At 39.9% G+C, this 22016-nt stretch overlaps 1 protein-coding gene across 11 annotated transcripts in view; it reads left to right on the top strand.

The window, feature by feature from the left end:
• Positions 1–22016, top strand: part of UBAP1 (ubiquitin associated protein 1) — a 37155-nt gene that overhangs the window by 10507 nt on the left and 4632 nt on the right. For 5 of the 11 annotated variants that reach the window (XM_036330555.1, XM_036330548.1, XM_036330550.1 and 2 more), the window contains 3 exons: positions 12531–12655; positions 16750–16851; positions 17912–18841. In XM_036330555.1, coding sequence (XP_036186448.1) covers positions 12531–12655; positions 16750–16851; positions 17912–18841 — 1157 coding nt within the window. Of the gene's footprint in view, positions 1–12436; positions 12656–16749; positions 16852–17911; positions 18842–21909; positions 21955–22016 lie in introns of those variants that run through there. The other 6 variants (XM_036330559.1, XM_036330556.1, XM_036330557.1 and 3 more) reach the window with 4 other exon arrangements.

Here is a 22016-nt window from a genome sequence, read left to right as displayed (position 1 = left end):
GCCATTGTATATATACTTACACTCATTACTTGCATATATTTTGTTAAATCCCTTTGGAATTAAGTCATTGAAATTCTGGAATTTGCATTTTATATACTAGTACAGGTCAGCCATCAGATCTGCCGGGTAAGTTATCCTGTGTAAGGATCATTACAGGGCTCCTTCAAAGCACAGTAAAGTGCAACATAATGATGTTGTAGTTAACAGATTGAATATAGGATGGTGGTCCCATAAAATTATAATGGAGCTGAAAAATTCTTATCACCTAGTGATGTTGTAGCTGTCGTCATGTAGCACAAAAATGCATTACTTTTGTTTGTGGTGATGTTGGTATAAGCAAGACACTTTATAATAATACACAATTATACACAGTACATAATGCTTGATAATAATAGTAAACAGCTGTGCTATTGGTTTATGAATTTACTATATTATACTTTTTATTTTAAAAATATTTTTATTTCATAAAGGGAGAGGGAGAGAGAGAGAGAGAGAGAGAAACATCAATGATGAGAGAGAATCATTGATCAGCTGCCTCCTGCACACACACACACACACACACACACACACACACACTGGGGATTAAGCCCGCAACCCTGGGCATGTGCCCTTGACCGGAATCGAAACCCGGACCCTTCGGTCTGCAGCCCGATACTATATCCACTGAGCCAAACCGGCCAAGGCACTTTTTATTATTTTAGAATATACTGTATATGCTTTTTTTTATATAAAAAACCTTTTTTTTACATAAAAAGAAGTTTGCCATAGCACAGTATGCTCTGTTACGCTGGGAGCAGACTTAGACATCTCATGTTTACTGCACCTCTTTTTTTGTTTGTTTTTTAATGTATTTTTATTGATTTCATAGAGGAAGGGGGAGAGAGAGAGAGAGAGAGAGAGAGAGAGAGAGAGAGAGAGAGAGGGAGAGAAAGAAAGAGAGAGAAAGAAATAGAAACATCAATGATGAGAGAGAATCATTGGCTACCTACTGGGGATTAAGCCCGCAACCCGGCATGTACCTTTGACTGGAATTGAACCTGGGACCCTTCAGTCTGCAGGCTAATGCTCTATCCACGGAGCCAAACCAGCTAGGGCTGCATCTCTTGATTGCATCATTTTCTCTTGTGCTTGATTTAATCTTGTGTTGTTTTGCTCATCATGGCCTCTAGTGTACAAATATCCACTGCTAATGTTATCACTAAGCAGCCACATTGAGTGATTACTCTAGAAATGAAATTGAGTGATCATATAATCTTTTATATATACATATATATTTTGATTGATTTCAGAGAGGAAGGGAGAGGGAGAGAGAGAGAGAGAAACATCAGTGATGAGAGAGAATCATTGATCTGCTGCTTCCTGCACATCCCTACTGGAGATTAAGCCTGCAACCCAGACATGTGCCCTGACCGGGAATGGAACCCTGACCTCCTAGTTCATAGGGTTGATATTTAACTACTGAACTCCACTGGCCAGGCTGATCATATAATCTTGAAGAACAAGAACAAAGTGATGGAAATTGTTAAAGGATCTATGTCATTGAAGGCAATAAGACTAACAAAAATTTGAGAAGGGCTTGTAACAGACATGGAAAAACTTCTAATGACCAGACATATAAGTGTATCTACCCTCTCAGCACTGTGATGATCACAGGCAAATCAAAAAGTTTGTTTGCGATTTTGAAAGAAAAGCCTGGACCTGACTATAATGTTGTATTTACTGCTAGCTCTAGGTCAGGGGTGGGCAAACTTTTTGACTCGAGGGCCACAATGTGTTCTTAAACTGGACCAGAGGGCCAGACCAAAGCATGGATGGGGTGTTTGTGTGAACTAATATAAATTCAAAGTAAACATCATTACATAAAAGGGTACGGTCTTTTTTTTTTTTTTTTTTTTTTTATTCATTTCAAACGGACCGGATCCGGCCCGCGGGCTGTAGTTTGCCCACGGCTGCTCTAGGTGGTTTAAATGATTCAAGAATTGTTATTCATTACATAATGAAAAAGTGAATGGTGAGTTAGTCTGACAGATGTAAAGGTTGAAGAAATTTTGGAAACTCTAGATATGCTGATTGTGGAGGAAAATTACTTGCCAGAGCAAATATTCAATATGGATGAAACCTCCCTATTCTGGAAGCAGATGCCTAAGGGACTTACTTCTATTAAGGAGACTAAATAAGTGCCAAGTTTCAAGGCTTTTACCAGTAAGAACAGAACAGTCTTTTTTTTTTAATTTTTAAAAAAATATATTTTATTGATTTTTTTACAGAGAGGAAGGGAGAGGGATAGAGAGTTTGAAACATCGATGAGAGAGAAACATCGATTAGCTGCCTCTTGCACACCCCCTCCTGGGAATGTGCCTGCAACCAAGGTACATGCCCTTGACCGGAATTGAACCTGCGACCCTTCAGTCCGCAGGCCGACACTCTATCCACTGAGCCAAACCAGTCAGGGCAGAACAGAACAGTCTTGCTTGGGAGCAATATTGCAGGCTACAAATTGAAACCCTTTCTGATTTGGCACAGTGAGAACCCCAGGATCTTGAAACATATCATTAAGCACACACTGCCAGTGTACCATAGAAACTGTAAGTAGTCGTGGATGACCAAGCTTCTCTTCCAAGATGCTCTCCTGAACTGCTTTGCTAGCAAAATGGAGAAGTACTATTTTAAGATTTTGTGTATTGCTAATAACCCTCCTGAACATTCTCTTTTTATTGGTGATCTTCATCCCAAAATCAAATCTCCCGCCAAATACCACTCTTTGATGCAATCAATGGGTCAAGGAGTTATAGTAGCTTTTAAGGCCTATCACCTGAAGAGGACCTTTGCCCAGGCTTTTGCTGCAGCTGAGGAAGACACTGATGAAATTCTGGAAGGATTATAACATCTATGACTGCAACAAGAAACTTGCTTGAGCTTGGGGTGGTGTCACCAAGGAGTTATGAATGGCATCTGGAAGCAGACATTCAGAGGATTTGCCAAGCATGAGGAGGTTGCAAAAATCAACAAGTTGTGGTAAAGATGCCAAGCAACTTTAATCTGTCTGGATAAGGATGACATTGAGCAGCTCTTAAAGGTGGTTCCTGAGTAATTGACTAATGAGGAGTTAATTGTAATTGGAACAGGAACACATAGCTGAAAATGAGGCAAGAGAAAGCGAAATTGCAGGAGAGGAAAAAGAAGACCCCCCCCTCCCCCAAGAAAACTTACAATGGAGGGTTTAGCAAAAGCTTTTGTAAACCTTTAACAAGCTCCTTAAAAAGTTCAAAACATGGACCTCAACACTGCAAGGTTTTCATTAACAGGAATGTTTATGGTGCAGTATTTGCTTAGAAGCAAATCTGATGGAAAAAAGAAACCAAGCAAACCCCGTGGACATGTTTTCTGAAGATTGACACCTCCTCAAGAAGAGCCCAATACAGATCCTTCAGGAGGTATTTTAGAATTCAGCACTGTTATTATAGGAGATGACAGCGCCAAGCATGTTGTTTCCCTTGAAGACCTTGTAGTGGGACAAGATGTGGATGTGGAAGACAGTGATGTTGATGCTCCTGATGACCCTGTGTAGGCTAGTGTTTGTTTTTTAGTTCTCACCTGAGGGAGATATGTTGTTTTTTTTAAAAATTGATTTGAGAGAAAGAGATAGGGAGAGAAATACTAGTATTGATGGGAGAGAGAAATATCAATTGGTTGCCTCCTTTAGGAGTTCTACTGGGAGGGAATTGAATCCCCAGTCTTTTAATGTGTGAGACTGTGCTTCGAACACCTGAGCTACCCCGCCAGGGCTCTGTCTTAGTTTCTTTGTTTGTTATTTTAAAATATATATATATTTTTTATTATTGATTTAAGAGAGGAAGGGAGAGGGGGAGAGAGAGAAACATCAGTGATGAGAGAGAATCATTGATTGGCTGCCTCCTGCATGCCCCACACTGGTGACAAGCCCGCAGCGTTGGCATGTTCCCCAACCAGGAATTGAACCATGACCTCCTGGTTCATGGATTGATGCTCAACCACTGAGCCACGCTGGGCTCTGTCTTAGTTTTTAACAAAAAATTTTAAAAAGTAAAAAAAAAAAGCCATGGCCGGTGTGGCTCAATATTTAGAGCAGTGGTTCTCAACCTTCTGGCCCTTTAAATACAGTTCCTCATGTGACCCAACCATAAAATTATTTTCGTTGCTACTTTATAACTGTAATGTTGCTACTGTTATGAATCGTAATGTAAATATGTGATATGCAGAATGGTCTTAGGCGACTCCTGTGAAAGGGTTGTTCGACAGTCAAAGGGGTTGCGACCCTCAGGTTGAGACTGCTGATTTAGAGCATCAGCTGTGCACCAAAGGGTCTCAGGTTTGATTCATGATTGAGGGCACATACCTGGGTTGCAGGTTTGATCCCCAGCTGCAGTTGCTAATCCTAACCCTGACCCAAACCCAAACCCGACTAGAGCATGTGCGGAGGCAACAAATCAGGCAACCAATTGATGTCTCTCACATTAATGTTTATCTCTCTCTTTGCCTCCCTCCCTCTCTTTCACTCTCTCTAAAATCAATGGATCCTCGAGTGAGGATTAACAACAACAAAATAATAAAATTAAAAAATTAAAAAATTTTTAAACAGGGAAAAGCTTATAGAATTAAGAATCCTATATAATAAAAGGCTAATATGCAAATAGACCAAACGGCGGAACAACCGAACAAACAGTCGCTATGACATGTGCTGACCACCAGGGGGCGTGTGCAGAACATGGCTGGTGTCAGCCACAGTGGGATGGTGGAGCAGGTGACTGGGGGCGCCAGACCAAGGCGGGGCGCTGGTCACTGTCATCAGGGTGAGCCTCTGGTGTTACTGAAAATTCTTTGCTCCCGTGCACCACGATCCCACCGGTGCTTGTACCTGCTGCCGGCGCCCGCCCTGCTTGCACCTGCTGCCGGCACTGCCACTCGCACCCATTGCTGGCACCTGGCGCCGACCCTCGATCGCCCCGCTCCATCAGTGGGTTTGAGTGGTGGCTGCTGGCCCCAATTGCCCCTCAGGGCTTCTCCACCTCCCCCGGCTCCCAAGGGGAGATCGGGGCATCACTGATGGTGCCAGCCCTGCTTGCACCCACTGCTGGCGCCAGCCCCAATAGCTCTGCACCTTCAGTAGGTGCGAGTCGGGCCGGTGCCATCAGTGTGTGGGAGTTGTGGCAGCGGGAGTGGGGCTGCGGGGTGGGAACACAGTGGGAGGGCTGGGCAGGGGCATGGAGGGGCATGGAGGATAGACCAAGACCCGCCCCTGTGCCTACTGCAGCCTTGTGGTCCACAGTTCCTTTCAAGGTGCATGAATTTGTGCACTGGGCCCATAGTATATAAATAAAATAGTTTTGTGCAGCTGTACAGTGTATTTGTGTTTTAAGCTAAGTGTTATTACAAAAGAGTTGAAAAGTTAAAAAAATTACAAAGTTTATAAAGTTAAAAAGTTACAGTAAAACAAAGGTAAATTTATTGAAGAAAAATTTTTAAATGAATTGTCTAAATGTACAGTGTTTACAAATTCTACAGTAATATCCTAGGCCTTTACATTCCCTCACCACTCACTCACTGACTTAGAGCAATTTTCAGTCCTGCAAGTGTCGTTCATGGTTAGTGCCCTACACAGGTGTATCGTTTTCTATCTTTTATATCATATTTTTGTACTTTTTCTACATTTAGATAAACAAATACTTACCATTGTGCTATAGTGGCCTACAGTATTTAGTGCATTAACGTGCTGTACATATAGGTTTGTAGCCTAGGAGCAATAAGGCTATACCATATAGTCTATATGTGTGGTGGGCTGTAGTACCTAGGTTTGTGTGAGTGCATTTTATGATGTTTTTACGGTGATAAAACTACCTACCAATGCGTCAGAATGTATCTCTGTTGTTAAGTGATCCATGATTGTATTTAAATGATAAGAGAGGCAGATCTGAAGTTGCCTCTGCCTCCCTTTTTTAGGAGAAAAGAGAGGACGGAGCCAAGGACTGAGAGCAAACACCCTGTGAGAGGAAATAGCAAAAATTAAAAATTTAAACTAAGAGTCTTACTTAAAAAGAAAAGCTTTCTATCTTTAACCTTAGGGAACTCCTTTTTTGATTGGAGTGAAAATAAGGTGGACCCCAGGTTATGTGTTTCCGTTAAACCATTTAGAGAGACTATAATCTTCGGTTGTCTAATCAATAAAGGCTTTTTAGGAACTTACTCTATCTCTTACATTCCTAACCAGAGTTTTATTGTTGAATGAAACATTCTACCTGAGTAAAATTTGAGAAAAAAATTTCTTTCTCTCTTTGGCTTCTTCTGCTTTAATACTCTGAGCTCCTACTTGAGTTTCAGTGACTTTGGTTGGGTTTTTAGATTAAGAATCTTATTTTTGGATATCATGTAGTTTAAGAAATAGAAATTAAAGGTAATAGTTAGAGAATAATAGGCAATCTTTTTTTAAATAAATTTATTTTATTGATTTTCCTTTACAGAGAGGAAGGGAGAGGGATAGAGAGCTAGAAACATCAATGAGAGAGAAACATCGATCAGCTGCCTCCTGCACACCCCCTACTGGGGATGCGCCCGCAACCAAAATACATGCCCTTGACTAGAATCGAAAACTTTTCTCCATCTCTCAGGAAGCTAAGCTCTTTCCTCACTGTTTTCTTTGTGAATGTGATCCATTTTAATTCTCCTTTTACATAGACTTGCTTTCTTGGCCTACTTATGTAGAATGCATGGTAAAAAATGGGAACCCCAGTTATGTTGTGTCTTGCTACTTGATCTTTTCAGTTTTAGTGACTAGCATCATATAGCTAGACTTGTATCTTTTGTTCAAAAGAGTATTTGATAAAAATTTAGTGTATTCCCCCTAAATTAGATATTCCGTCCATTGAGGGGTCTGTGTGTGTGTGTGTGTGTGTGTGTGTGTGTGTGTGTGTGTAAGTCTTCTAGGGCTTTTGGGGTGTGGACAAGGAGGTAACTGCTTCATGAAAATGCCTTTTTTCTATTTACATATTTGGGCTGATGAGCTCTTGTGCTGCGCTTATGACTCATATTTGATTACCTTCTTTCCAATCAAGGTTGAACTTCTTCCATTGTCATTAATAACCATATACTGTGTTCTTAAATAGCACAATGAGAGATATAAACAGTTACCTTTCAAAGACCTTTAAAAATAATGTCCTTATGTACATTACAAACCCTTGGCTTAGTTTAAATCAGGCCTTTCTTGGATTATAGTGCTTTAAAGTGTCAATCCTCTTTAATTTTTTGTTTTGTTAATACTCATCCGAGGATATTTTTCCATTGATTTTTAGAGAGAGTGGAAGGGAGGGGGAGAGACAGAGAGAGAAGCATCAATGTGAGAGAGACACATTGATTGGTTGCCCCCTGCATGTGCCCCAGTGGGGGCTGGGAGCCAGGGTTGATTCGGGTCAAGCAAGGTATTTGCTGTTGACCTGAATCAACTCCCACCCTTCAGTCTGAGGGCATACACTACCCACTGAGCCAAACCAGCTAGGGCAATCCTCTTTAATTTTTAGCTCATTAACTACTTGTTTCATCTGAAAAAAGTTATTTTCCAGAAGTGACTTAAGAGATTCTAAAAAATATTTCAACAAAGTACTTTTTTAATATCTGAAAAAAGTACCTTGAGATTCTAATTTAGGAAAACATGTTCCTATAATTGGACTTAATAAAAGTAAACTTCCTCCTTTGAAAGCTGTCCAATTTATGACCATTTAGCTAACCTCTAAAGAGGTGCATTTTGCTCTTGGTTTAATTTCTGCTAAGATATTGAAATACTTTTTCTGATTAGTAATAAAAAAAGGTATTTTATATTATAGAAAAAGGTTTTAAATGTTCATCTGTTAATGCTTTATAGTGTTAATGTAGAGAAGTTGACCATCATTTAATTGTTCTCCTGTATGTTAATATGCTGCCACCCTTTTTTCAAGATTTTCTCTTTATTTTTTGTTTTCAACATTTTGACTATTATGTACCTTGGTGTGATTTCTATGTATTTATTTTGCTTAGAGTTAGCTAAACTTCTGCGATCTGTGGGTTGATTTTTTTTTTAATCACTTTTGCAAAATTTGCAGCCATTATCTCATCACATTTCTTCTGCCCCATTATCTTTCTCTTAACCTTTTGAAACTCTAATTACATATGCATTAGGTTGTTTGATAATGTTCCAGAGATCTCTTAAGGTTCTGTTTCATTTTTTTCTCTCTTTGTGTTTCTATTCAGTTAAAAATTTTTTCAAAAATCCTTACCTGGGGATATGTTTTTATTGCTTTTTAGAGAGGAAGGGAGGAGAGAAAGAGAAAAACACTAATTGGTTGCCTCCTGAACATGCCCCTACTAGGGATCGAACCTGCAACCTAGCTGTGTGTCCTGACTAGGGAACATGCCCCTACTAGACAGTAGAACCCACAACCTTTTGGTGTATGGGACACGCTCCAATCAGCTGGCCAGGCACCATTCAGTTAAAAAAATTTTTTTTTGACCTAAGTTCTCTGATTCTTTCCTCTGCTGAGTATTATCATCTGATTAGTGAATAGCCTGGCTTATGAACTATCAAAATTTTCTTTTCTGATACTGCATTGTTTTCATTTCTACCATTTCCAGTTATCTCTTTATATTTCCATCTCTGTTGAAATTCCCCTTCTGTTCACACATGTTTACCTTTTCCATTAGATCCTTTAACATATTTATTAAAATTATTTTAAAACTCTAATAATTCCAATTTCTTAGCCATCTCTGGATTTGAGCCTGATGACTGGTTCCTTTCTTGATGGATCATGTTTTCTTGCTTCTTTGTGTCTCTTATTTTTTACTGAATGCCTTATAGTGTGTATTAAAAAACTCATTTTGCAGGTTATCTGGCTTGTTTTTGTTAGGGTATAAGTAACATTTCCTTCCTATTTTACATTCTCTAAGCAGATCTGTGTGTGTGCGTGTGTGTGTGTGTGTGTGTGTGTGTGTGTGAGAGAGAGAGAGAGAGAGAGAGAGAGAGAGAGAGAGAAAGAGACAGACTCTATCATCTATCTATCTATCTATCTATCTATCTATCTATCATCTATCTATCTATCTATCATCAGTTTTTGCAAGTGTTACCCGATTTAGCCTTTAAGGTAGTAATAGCCAATCATGAAATTGCAATTTTCCACATAATTTTAAGTTTGATCTATTCTGTTCTTCTTTTTCAAAACTGTTTGGATGAATTTGAATTAACAGTAAAACCAGAATTAAGCATAATCCATTTATTTCCTTCTATTAGGAATTTCTCTTCCACATGGAATTGTAGCCTTTTTTTCAGAAACAAATAGGTCACAAGATCATAAGCATATTAGCAATTTAGAAAGAAAGAGAACAGAATGAAGCCTTCCCAGAATTTATAATGAGTCATTACACATGCAGCCCAGTCTCTTCCACCATGATATAATGCAAAGTGATGTGCAGAACCTGACTTCAAGGACTGCCATAGCCGCAGTTATCAGAGATACACTTTCTTTTTCTAAATTGAACATAGGAAAATGGGCTTGAACGTTTTAGAAAGATTTTCAGTAATAAAGACTGAAACTAAAGGTGTTTGGGGTGAGCCAGGAAATAGCCACAATGCTTAATTCTCTGGTCCATGTAGGTTGAGTTTTTATTGAATCTATTTTAAAAAGAAAATGTATTGAGAAAACAAGAAATTGATATGTTTAAATAGATACTCTGATATATTGAAAAAAATGAATAGTTCCTAAGGCATGGTTATACTAGTATTTGCAAAATATATTCTTTGTAATGCTCACAGAATTGTGATTAGTCAAAATGTCCATTATTCAAAAGGTTGTTTTTTGTTGTTGCCATCGCTTTAAATGCCTTTTTGTTCTTTATTTCTATCCCCTCCTCCCAATAATCACACAACGTTCAATCCCTGTTAACAAAGTTTAAAGGACTAAGGGAAGGTTAGGGGATGTGCTAAATCACCATGGCATTGATGTTAGTGAAATGAAACTGAATTTTATTTTATTTATTTACTTTTTAAAACATACTTTTATTGATTTCAGAGACGGAGAGATAATCATTGATTGGCTGCCTCCTCCATGCCCCACACTGGGTATCAAGCCTGCAACCTGGGCATGTGCCTTGAGCAGAAGTTGAACCGTAATCTTCTGATTCATAGGTTGACGCGCAAATGCAGAGCCATGCTGGCCAGGCTGAAACTACTTTTTAAAGTAGATACCTGTAATTGGTGCTAAGTTAGTTATTTAACGGTGTTCTAGTTGATCTTGTCTGTCCCTAAGCCAGGGCCTAATTCCATCTATAGAATATTAAGTCATCAGTGTATGTAACACTGTTATAGTTTCCAAGGAAACGGAACACCTTTCTTGAAAGATATTCTCATTCTCAGATATCTTTAGTATTTTTTATAGATTGGCCCCCCTCCCCCAAATTTTTCATTACTATATATAATGGAACTGTTTAAGAAAATTTTTGTTAGGATTAATGTGGATAGATTTTCTTATACTTGTATATTGTATAGGGGTGTGTTACTATGGATAGGGGGCGGGGACCCCTCAGCCTGGCCTGCGCCTTCTCGAAGTCCGGGAGCCCTTGGGGGATGTCTGACTGACATCCTTAGTTCTGTCTCGGTGATGAGAGAGGCTCCCGCCACCGCCACTGTGCTCGCCAGCTGTGAGCCCGGCTTTTGGCTGAGCGGCACTCCCCCTGAGGGAGCGTACTGACCACCAGGGGGCAGCTCCTGCGTTGAGCGTCTGTCTGCCACCTGGTGGTCAGTGTGTGTCATAGTGACTGGTTCCTCCCTTTGGTTGATTTGCATATTACCCTTTTATATTATAGGATATTTTTTACTTATTTCAGAGAGGAAGGGAGAGGGAGAGAGAGAAACATCAATGATAAGAAAGAATAATTGATTGGCTGCCTCCTCCAAGCCCCCTACTGGGTATCATGCCTGCACCCTGAGTCAGCAACCTGGGGATGAGTCCTGACTGAGGATTAAACTGTGACCTCCTGGTTCATAGGTTGATGCTCAACCACTGAGCCACACTGGCTAGGTCGGCAGACAACCTTTAGGGAGTTAAAGCCATTTAGTTATGTCTCTTGATAACCCTAATCTGATTTTGATGGTTTTCCTTTTTTTTTTTTTTTGGTTAATCATCACCTGAGGTTATTTTTTCCATTGATTTTTACAGAGTGGAAGGGGGAAGGGGAGAGAGAGAGAAAGGGAGAAACATCTCAGTGAGAGGGATACATCGATTGGTTGCTTTCCCCCTGTTTCCCAACTGGGGCCGGGCATCTAACCTACAACCCAGATATGTGCCCTTGACCAGGAATCGAACCAGTGACCTATGGTATGTGGGCAGACACTCTAACCACTGGGCAACATTGCTCAGGGCTTTCCTTTTTTCATAAGTGCTGTGCTTAAAATATTTATACATCTATCCAGAATGTAGTCTTGAAAACAAAAAAACGAGTAATTCTTTATAGTAATTAAAAAGTGATTCCTACTGAAGTAGAGAAATCCTAATCAAAGAGGTTCTTTTGTGGAGATTCTGTCATCAATTCAACAGTATTTACTAAATGCCTAATATGTGCCAGGCAATGTTGTAGGTTCTGAGACTACATTAGTGTGAGTAAAATCATCTTAAATACTTGCCTACAAGGAGCTTACGTTCCATTGGGCAAGATACACAATAAGTATAATTATAAAGTGAATTATATAATTTGTTAGAAGGGAGTAAGTGCTATGGGAAAAAGATAGATGGTAACATGAGAGTATTGCAATAAGGGTGGGGTAGTAATTTTATTTATTTTTAAAAAAATATATATTTTATTGATTTTTTTACAGAGAGGAAGGGAGAGGGATAGAGAGTTAGAAACATCGATGAGAGAGAGACATTGATCAGCTGTCTCCTGCACACTCCCAACCGGGGTTGTGCCCGCAACCAAGGTACATGCCCCTGACCAGAATCGAACCTGGGACCCTTGCGTTGGCAGGTCGACGCTCTATCCACTGAGCCAAACCAGTTAGGGCTGGGGTAGTAATTTTAAATAGGGTGGCCAGGGTAAACCTCATTGAGATAGTAATATTTGAGTAAATACTTTAAGGGGGTAATGGAATAAGTCACATGAATATCTGAGGGAAGAACATCCCAGTTAGAGAGAGCAGCCAGTGCAGAATTTTTGACTTGCATTTGAACCAGTTATGACTGTGACTTAGTGCAGCGTGAGCTAGGAGGCAACTACTAGGAATTGAAGGGAGAGAGGCTATGAGCATTGAGGAGATCTTTTAGTCCTCTGAGTACTTTGGCTTTTACACTATGTATAATTGAAAATAAACCCTAATAAGATCAAGTAGGATTTTTCTTTAGAGGTCAGGAGAGAAGGTAAGCAGTCAGAGAAGGAACTTCTAGTCTTAGGATAGCATATATTAATGTTGTATCCTAGACATAAGTTTATAGCAAAACAAATAAGATTTTTGCTGATATTTTCTACTTTATTTTTGATTGTAGGGACTTTCAGTTACCTTGATGATGTCCCATTTAAGATAGGAGACAAATTCAAAACACCAGCTAAAGTTGGTCTACCTATTGGCTTCTCCCTGCCTGATTGTTTGCAGGTTGTCAGAGAAGTACAGGTAAGTGGTGATATTTAGTTAAAGTTCAGTGCATTTAAAAATTTAATGAGTAAGAGTTGGATGTTTAGTGAAATAGAAAAAAAACCCCATTCTCATATCTCTTATTTGTTTTTCTTATAGCTTTTTATTGCTTGGCTTACATTGTGTCACACACACACACACACACACACACACACACACACACCCCTATATATCTATTAAAGATCTTTTGTAATGTGTTAGATTGTATATCCTGGAATTCTATGCCTTGTCCAAAATGAATCCCCATTGCCTATCTTACTTATTTACTTCTTTTCCTTTTCTTTATTAATATCCTCATTATCTCTCTGTCACTCGAGTTAGATAACATTTTTCTCTGTTGTGTCTCCCCATTACTGTCTAGTCTATCCATGTTCCCTCCAAACTAGGTTACTAGCAATTTGTTGAACATACTGGGTATATAACATGCTTTTTCTCATGAGCTGTTATCTCCATTTGGGGTATTTTTTTCTTTCTCACCGTACTAAAAGCTGTTGCTCTTCTAGAATTGTGCTGAAATGCCATCTTCTCAAAAGCTTCTTTCTGAACCCTCTCATCTTTAAAGCTCAGTTACATATAAATGTATATATAGAATTCTTGAAAACAGCAAAGAGCCCTATGTTATATGACTTCCTTTCTTCCTTCAGTACACATTTATTGAATGCTTGCTTTTGAGTGGTGCTCTGCTAGGCTGAGGATAGAGAGAAATGCCTTAATCGCTGTCCTCAAGGAGCTTACAGTTTAGAGAAGGAGTCAGGTGGAAAAACAGTACACTAATTCAAACTTCTTCCTGTGACTTAAGATTTTTTTAAATATACTTTTTTCAAAGTTGTTTTGTTTATGGGAGATTTAATGAGGCATTAGCATGTCATTCTAAAAAGGATTCTTTGTTGTATCTTTCAGTCTATATGCAGTGAGTAATCATAGTGGGAATATTTCAGTTATGTTTTCAAAAATAACAGCTTTACTAAGATATAATTCACATACCAAAAAAATCACCCTTTAAGGTGTGCCAATAAGTGGATTTTAGTATATTCAGAGTTGTATAATCATCATTATGATCTAATTTCAGGACATTTTCATCACCCCCAAAAAACTCCAGTGCCCATTAACAGTTACTCCCTATTTTCCCTTGTCCCCAGCCCTTAGCAAACACTAAATTTACTTTCTGTCTCTATAAATTTGCTTATTCTGGACATATCATATAAATGGAATAATACAACATATAGCCTTTTATAACTGGCTTATTTCACCTAGCATAATGTTTTCAAGGTTTGTCCATGTTGTATGAATGAAATATTAGTACTTTATTTTTATGGCTGAATAACAATCCATTGTATCGATAATACCATATTTTGTTCATCAGTTGATACATATCTTAGTGGGTTCCACTTTTTGGCTGTTAGGAATAATGCTGCTATGAACATTTGTATACAGGTTCTTGTGTGGACATAGGCGTTCAGTTTTCTTGGGTAAATACCTAGGAGTGGAATTGCTGGGCCATATGGTAACTATAACCTTTTGAGGAATTGCCAGACTGTTTTCCAAAGTGGTTGCATTATATTATCACACTCACACTACACGAGGGTTTTAATTCCTCCATATCCTTGCCAGCTCTTGTTATATTCTGTCTTTATACACTCTTCTGTAATAGTCTCTTATTGTGGTTTTGATGTACATTTCCCTAATTACTAATGATGTTGAGTATCTTATATATTTTTGAATACTGAATTGATTGATATTCCTTTTGTGTATGGAGATTATTGGACCAGAAAAGATATAGATTTCCCTTATAATGTTTTACCTTGTTTCATTTGCAACAACAAATATTTGGTAAACACCTCTCTGTGTAGGATACTATTAGCAATATGATTAAAAAACACCTCCATCTTTTTTTTTATAATTCTTTATTGTTTAAAGTATTACATATGTCTCCTTTTTCCTCCATTGATCTCTCCCCAGCCATTCCCACCCCCTAGCACATGCCCTCACCCCCCTACTGTCTGCGTCCATGGGTTATACTTATATGCTTATATAAGTCCTTTGGTTGATCTCTTACCCCACCCCACGCTCGCCTTCCCTCTGAGGTTGGATGGTCTGTTCAATGCTTCTCTGTCTCTGGATCTATTTTTGTTCATCAGTTTATGTTATTCATTATATTCCACAAAAGAGTGAGATCATGTGATACTTATCTTTCTCCGAATGGCTTATTTTGCTTAGCATAATACTCTCCAGGTCCATCCATGCTGTTGCAAATGGTAAGAGTTCCTTCTTTTTTACAGCAGTGTAGTATTCCATTGTGTAGATGTACTACAGCATTTTAATCTACTCATCTGCTGATGGGCACTTAGGCTGTACACCTCCATCTTTTATTCTCATATTATTCACCACTTCGTTGACCCATTCAGAAAACTTGTTTTGAATGCTGTGAATTTTCTGTTTATTTGATCAGTGTTCACTATACTCATAGCACCCAGTAGTAACAAAAAGGGAAATCTAGGCTCTGAGCTCTATTCCAGTGTGGGCCAGCTGAAATTTTTTTGTTCTCTAATTGCAGATTAGCATTAAATTTTGACTGCCTGGGGTCTCCATGGGGAATTTGGCTGTGGTATTGGTGCTGGATCCTTCCCAATACAGAGAAGAATCAGACCTAGAACCATAGACAGCTAACTTGCAGCTTCCTATAACTTTGCCTTATTTGCCCTTACATGGTAGTACAAACTCCATTTTTCAGCTGAAAATTCATCAAGGGGAGCCAGTGAAAAAAACATACATAACCCTTGCACCCAGGGCCCAGAAAGCTTTCATTGAATGCGGTGGTAGTGGTAGCCACAGCAGTGGGGGTGGCCCTTAGTGTAAAGGTTTAGGGTGGATTCTGGTGTCACTCAATCATGGACTGGAATTGCCATGAATCATCTTGTATAGATTGCTTAAACTCCCAAGCCTCCATTTCCTCATCTGTAAAATGGGAATAATTACCTTTTAAAGTTATTGTAAGGATTAAACAAAATAATGCACTTATAATGCTTATTCTGGTTTCTAATACTCCATAATTGTTTTACTGTTTATTATAGTACACTCAAACCACACTCTTATCTTTCACTGTAATATTTCTGCTATTTTTTCCTGTATTTTTCTATGTTCCATGTATTCTTCATTACTTTAGTAGTTAAAAACCAAAAGCTTGGTAAAGATTTTTATTTAAAAGGAAAGAAATTTCCAATTATTTTTGGGAATAAAACATCGGACACCTGTGTTTACAGGCATCAGGAAGTTGGTTACAGCCTCAGTTTTTGGTGGAGGAAACCACTTGGAAAATTGGATTTCCTCCACAGTTACAAGCAGCAGTCTTTGCCCAAGTGCTGTTTTCTGACTATGCTGTTAGTGATAGAAAGGAAGCACTGCAAACCTCAGGTGTCTTTCTGATGCCCAGCAGCTGGCTCGGGTGTAAGTGAACTTGGTATGCGCATTTCCAGGCTTCTCTTGTGTAGTTTGAAGCTGAAAGGCTTGGGAATGACCAGAGGTTTCTTCTACTCTTTTCTCTCCTTTCCCCTTCTTTTACTCTTAATGTGTCTCCAACCTTGAATGTGCACACCAGACATGGATTAGCTTTGGTGCTTTAGGGTGAACATCAAAGGTTTTTCCTCCTATCCCTGGGTGGATTTAGTTTCATATAAGAGTGTATTTTTTCAGGTGTGCAAATGAAATTTTTGTAAATTGAGCTGTATACTTTAAGGCAGGGGTGGGCAAACTTTTTGACTCGAGGGCCACAATGGGTTCTTAAACTGGACTGGAGGGCTGGAACTAAAGCATGGATGGAGTGTTTGTGTGAACTAATATAAATTCAAAGTAAACATCATTACATAAAAGGGTACGGTCTTTTTTTTTTTTTTTTTAGTTTTATTCATTTCAAACGGGCCGGATCCGGCCGGGCCGTAGTTTGCCCACGGCTGCTTTAAGGTATTGTTAAGGATCCATTAAGTAAATTCTTATGCAATTTGCTCTGTAAAATCTTAATTTGAATATGTCTAGATTTCTTTTTTTTTTTATAATATATTTTATTGATTTTTTTACAGAGAGGAAGGGAGAGGGATAGAGAGTTAGAAACATCGATGAGAGAGAAACATCAATCAGCTGCCTCCTGCACACCTCCTACTGAGGATGTTCCCGCAACCAAGGTACATGCCCCCGACCGGAATCAAACCCGGGACCCTTCAGTCTGCAGGCCTACGCTCTATCCACTGAGCCAAACCAGTTAGGGCGTCTAGATTTCTTAATAAGCAGTTTTCCTGCACTTAGAGTACAATCTGTTTATTATAAGTTGATTGTGGTTTTAAGAAGCATATTTAGTTAGATTGCCTGGGTTCAAATCCAGGCTCTACCACTTAATAGCTTTATTACCTTGGGCAGTGGTACCTACTTTAAAGGGTTGTTGAAAAATCTAGGGTTATTGCATAAACTCTGCTTCAAATCATGCATGGTACTTTGTAAGTGCTGCTTAAATGTTAGGGACTGTTATTATCCAGCACATGATCTATTAGGGCATTTGTGTTAGATAATAGAGACCTTAAGACCTAAAGCCCAGTTTGCTGCCCATAAGAGGCTTGTGATATTGTCGGGGAAGTGTTTGGAGCAAGGGTGAGATCATCTGGCCCGCAGGCCGTAAAGGCCTGTGAGATCACTTGGTTGGTCTGGCCTTGCCAAGGCATTAATTAAATGTTTGACCAAATATAGCAGGCTAATTTTTAAGTTGATAATTTTGTATGGTCCGTGAATGATGTTACAAATATACAAATGGCCCTGGGCGGAAAAAAGGTTCCCCACCCCTGGTTTAGAGAAAGATAAAAGCTACTGTGGTCACATGTGCCCTGCATCAAATGATAGAGACAGATCTTTGTAAGACTTCAGAGGAAGGAATAGGCCAACAGCAAAGCATCATAGAACTGATGGCTGAGCTTTGAGCCACCAATGAAGAAATCTAGGAAGGGACATGGCCTGAGGGGAGAGAAGCAAGGGAATGTGACTGTAACATTTGGCCTGGTGCATAGGACTCGAGGTGGTGGGAGCTCTTTTTAGTTAATTTCTAGAAGTAATCCGGGAGCATACTTTGATTAAATCCTATAAAAGTAGGAAGCCTTAGTCTTCTTGAGTGTAGATCATCCAATACACCTGAAATGCTGCACTGGGGAGGGGCAGCCACTTGGGTTTACATCTTCTTTCTCTGATATATCTTTGCAGTATGACTTCTCCTTGGAAAAGAAAACCATTGAGTGGGCTGAAGATATTAAAATCCATGAAGCCCAGCGGGAAGCAGAGCGGAAGGCTGAGGAAGCAGAAGCTAAAGTGAATTCTAAGAGTGGCCCAGAGGGAGATAACAAAATGAGCTTCTCCAAGACTCACAGTACAGCCACAATGCCACCTCCTATTAACCCCATCCTTGCCACCTTACAGCACAACAGCATCCTCACCCCGACTCGGTACAGCAGTACCATGAAACAGAAAGTTCTCAGCCCACCCCACACAAAGGCAGATTTCAATCCTGCTGACTTTGAGTGTGAAGAAGACCCATTTGATAATCTTGAGTTAAAAACTATTGATGAGAAGGAAGAACTGAGAAACATTCTGGTAGGAACCACTGGACCCATTATGGCTCAGTTATTGGACAGTAACTTGCCCAGAGGTGGCTCTGGATCTGTGTTACAGGATGAAGAAGTCCTGGCATCCTTGGAGCGGGCAACACTAGATTTCAAGCCTCTTCATAAACCCAATGGCTTTATAACCTTACCACAGTTGGGCAACTGTGAAAAGATGTCGCTGTCTTCCAAAGTGTCCCTCCCCCCCATTCCTGCAGTAAGCAATATCAAATCCCTGTCCTTCCCCAAACTTGACTCTGATGACACTAATCAGAAAACAGCCAAGCTGGCAAGCACTTTCCATAGCACATCCTGCCTCCGCAATGGCACGTTCCAGAATTCCCTAAAGCCTTCCACCCAAAGCAGTGCCAGTGAGCTCAGTGGGCATCAGAGTCTTGGGCTTTCAACTTTGAACTTGGACAGTGGCACAGAAATGCCAGCCCTGACCCCTTCTGATATGATATCCCAGATGCCTTCCCTCTCTGTCTTGTCTGTGTGCACAGAAGAATCGTCACCTCCAAATACAGGTTCCACGGTAAGCCTTTTAAATCCCCCTAAGTTAAAGCTCCAAAGATTTTTAAATTCTGCTTAGCAGTTGCCATCCTCACATTCTTTTTAAGGTTTAGGGCAAGATGGGCATGGCCAGATTGACCTTGCTTATACTATAAGTATATGTAGTTCTGGTTATTTTCCTGAGGACAAGGATTATTAGCTCTCCACCTTACTCGAGTTGATGTTGGCTTGTTCCTGCCTAAGCAATTCTTTTCAGTGGTGCATATCTTGTGTTTGCATTGTTTTAAAGGCTTTCTTTTTTTGTACCCTTTAACTGTTTCCTATTACCTTCTTTGTTTTTTGTTTTTTTTTAAGATTGCTTGGTACTCTTCATTATATTTTCTCCCTACCTCATTCTGCCTTGAAATTTGGTTCCTGTGTGTACCATGGTTCAGCCAATTTGTGGGTGTTTCTTCAGACTGGGTGGTGCTTTAGTACCTGGGAGATAATTTGTATTGGAAGTCCAAGAAAAACATAGAAATTTGTCACTTTAAACACATTGGTTTTAATGGTGCAATTCCTTTTTTTCTCTCTCTGCTAAGAATTTTGCAGTTTTCTCCAAAGGGGGAGAGAGGGGAAGGTGGGGATTTAGATTTGATGTTTAGGTATGAGTTGGTAAGAGAGTTGCGTCTTGTGCCAGCCCTGACCCCTTCTGATATGCTATCCCAGATGCCTTTCCTCTCTGTCTCGTCTGTGTGCACAGAAGAATCGTCACCTCCAAATATAGGCTCACCTCACATGCAACTTTTTGTGTGTGTGACAAAACCAGATGATCTTTTAGAAAATCTGGTTTTGTCACACACACAAAAAGTTGCATGTGAGGTGAGCTTGCTTTGTCACAGAGTATATACATTGTTGCATTCTAGGATAGAAACCATGGACGTCAGATTTTCCCCTGCTGTTCCCTGTTTCTTTGACCAGTCCACAGATTCTTTTTTTTTTTAATATATATTTTATTGATTTTTTTTTTACAGAGAAGAAGGGAGAGGGACAGAGAGTTAGAAACATCAATGAGAAACATTGATCAGCTGCCTCCTGCACACCCCCTACTGGGAATGTGCCTGCAACCAAGGTACATGCCCTTGACCGGAATCAAACCTGGGACCCTTCAGTCCGCAGGCCGACACTCTATCCACTGAGCCAAAACGGTTAGGGCCAGTCCACAGATTCTTAAAATGAAAGCATATCAAAGACAGTATTTAAATCCAGAAAGGAGCCTGATTGTATTGTTGGGATATCTCTCAAGACACCATAAGAAGCCTGCTATTAGTTGGTAAAAGGATGAGCCTTGGCCTGCACAGTGAGAGTAAGGTCCCAGCAATAGCATTCTTGGTAAATTATTGTCTCTGTTTCAGTGCTTCTATTGTCAGAGAGCTCACTGCTGCTTGTAAATTTCCGTGGGCTCTAGCTGGTTTGGCTCAGTAGATAGAGTGTCAGCCCTTGGACTGAAGGGTCCCGGGTTTGATTCTGATCAAGGGCACATAACCTTAGTTGCAGAGGCAACCAGTATCTCTCTCATTTTGATGCTTCTCTCTGTCTCTCCCCCACTTCCTTTCACTGTCTCTAAAAATTAATGGAAAAATATCCTCCAGTGAGGATTCACACAAAAAGAAAAACAAACAAAAACACAAAATACTCTGGTGCTACCTTCTAGAAATCAGTTCCTCAGAGACTTTAGGGGATACTCTGTTGACTCCCCAGGGCAGTATTTCTTTAAAAAACTTTAAAAAAAATTTTTTTTATTGATTTCAGAGAGGAAAAGAGAGGGAGAGAGAGATTAGAAATATCAATGATGAGAGAATCATTGATCAGCTGCCTTCTGTACACCCCCTACTGGAGATTGAACCTGTAACCTGGGCATGTGCCCTTGACCGGAATTGAACCTGGGACCTTTCAGTCTGCAGGCGGACACTCTATCCATTGACCCAGACTGGCTAGGGTAATATACTGTATATTTTAGAAATTAAATGCACTCTGGGAAGGATTAGGGATCCTCAGCTACCTCCCCACCCTGACTCCCCTTAAAGTTATAGTAACCATTTAGATGAACTAATGACAGCTCTTTCTCAAACCAGAACACTCATCATTCTTTGAACCACCTGATTGTGGAGTTTCTTTTGGATCCATTCATTTTAGGGTGGGAGAGGCTCTGTTTCTTGCTGGCCTGGGAACTTGCTGCCCATAGAAACAGAACCGTTCTCTAAGGAAGTCATGACCCTTACCCTCAGGGAGCAAAGCCTGGTTTCCATCCTGGCCCTCTCTCTTAGTATGAGTCTTTGAAACCCACAGTGAGAACCTTTCTCTGTGAGAGAAGCTCTTTCCTCCAAGAGAGTCAGTGACTTCAGGCCAGGGGGAGGTGATGGTGTGGTCATCTGGGCTGTACACACACTTCACTTAGGAACTCCCAGGGAAGTATTCCTGGAATTTGGTTCTTGTTGGCTATTTTAGGCCCAATGTTTGGGTCTTAGTTTTCAGATTTTGACTTCATGTTTTAGTGTTTACATAAGCTAATCTTAATAGTTGAGAAATCCATGGGATCATCTTGAGAGAACAATCTTATAATGTGCCTTTATTCTGAGTCGAGTATAAAACTGCCTGACTTAACTCTAGCCAGTATCTCTTCCCACTGTGCTTGCTGATAGTTAAACTTCACTATACAGTGGGGCCTTGACTTACGAGTTTAATTCGTTCCGAGACTGAGCTCGTTAAGGAGATCGTTAACTCAAATTACTCTGTCAACTCAATGCAAAAAATCGGCCAGAGACAGCTGGTATCTCAAAAAACTCGTTAGTTGGGACACTCGTAAGTCAAGGCCCCACTGTAGATTGAAAGTTAATTGGCTTTGAGGGGAGCTCTGCAAAATGTTAACATGTGAAGGTCTTTGTGGCTGCTATAGTTTCTCCAGAGAATTGTGCTTGAGGGCTAAGGAAGCTTGGGTAAGGCTGCTATAGACTTTTACTTAATCCCTGTTTTGGTTCTTGTCCCTCTCTCTGCTGTATGCTATGCCTGGTGTCTTAACCTCCTTTTTGTTGTTTGGTTCTCATTTTCTAGAGACAACCTTCTGCCTCCTGTGGAGGGTGAAGATGGGTGGGAAAGGTATTTATTGCCTGAGGTTTTTACTGCTCTGAGCACTCATTTTGTGCTCTTGCTTTATCCCA

Source organism: Myotis myotis, unplaced genomic scaffold (assembly GCF_014108235.1).
Source record: "Myotis myotis isolate mMyoMyo1 unplaced genomic scaffold, mMyoMyo1.p scaffold_m19_p_12, whole genome shotgun sequence".
Classification (NCBI taxonomy): Eukaryota; Metazoa; Chordata; class Mammalia; order Chiroptera; family Vespertilionidae; genus Myotis; species Myotis myotis.
Note: the sequence above shows the minus strand (reverse complement) of the source record. Positions and strands in the feature narration are given on the sequence as shown.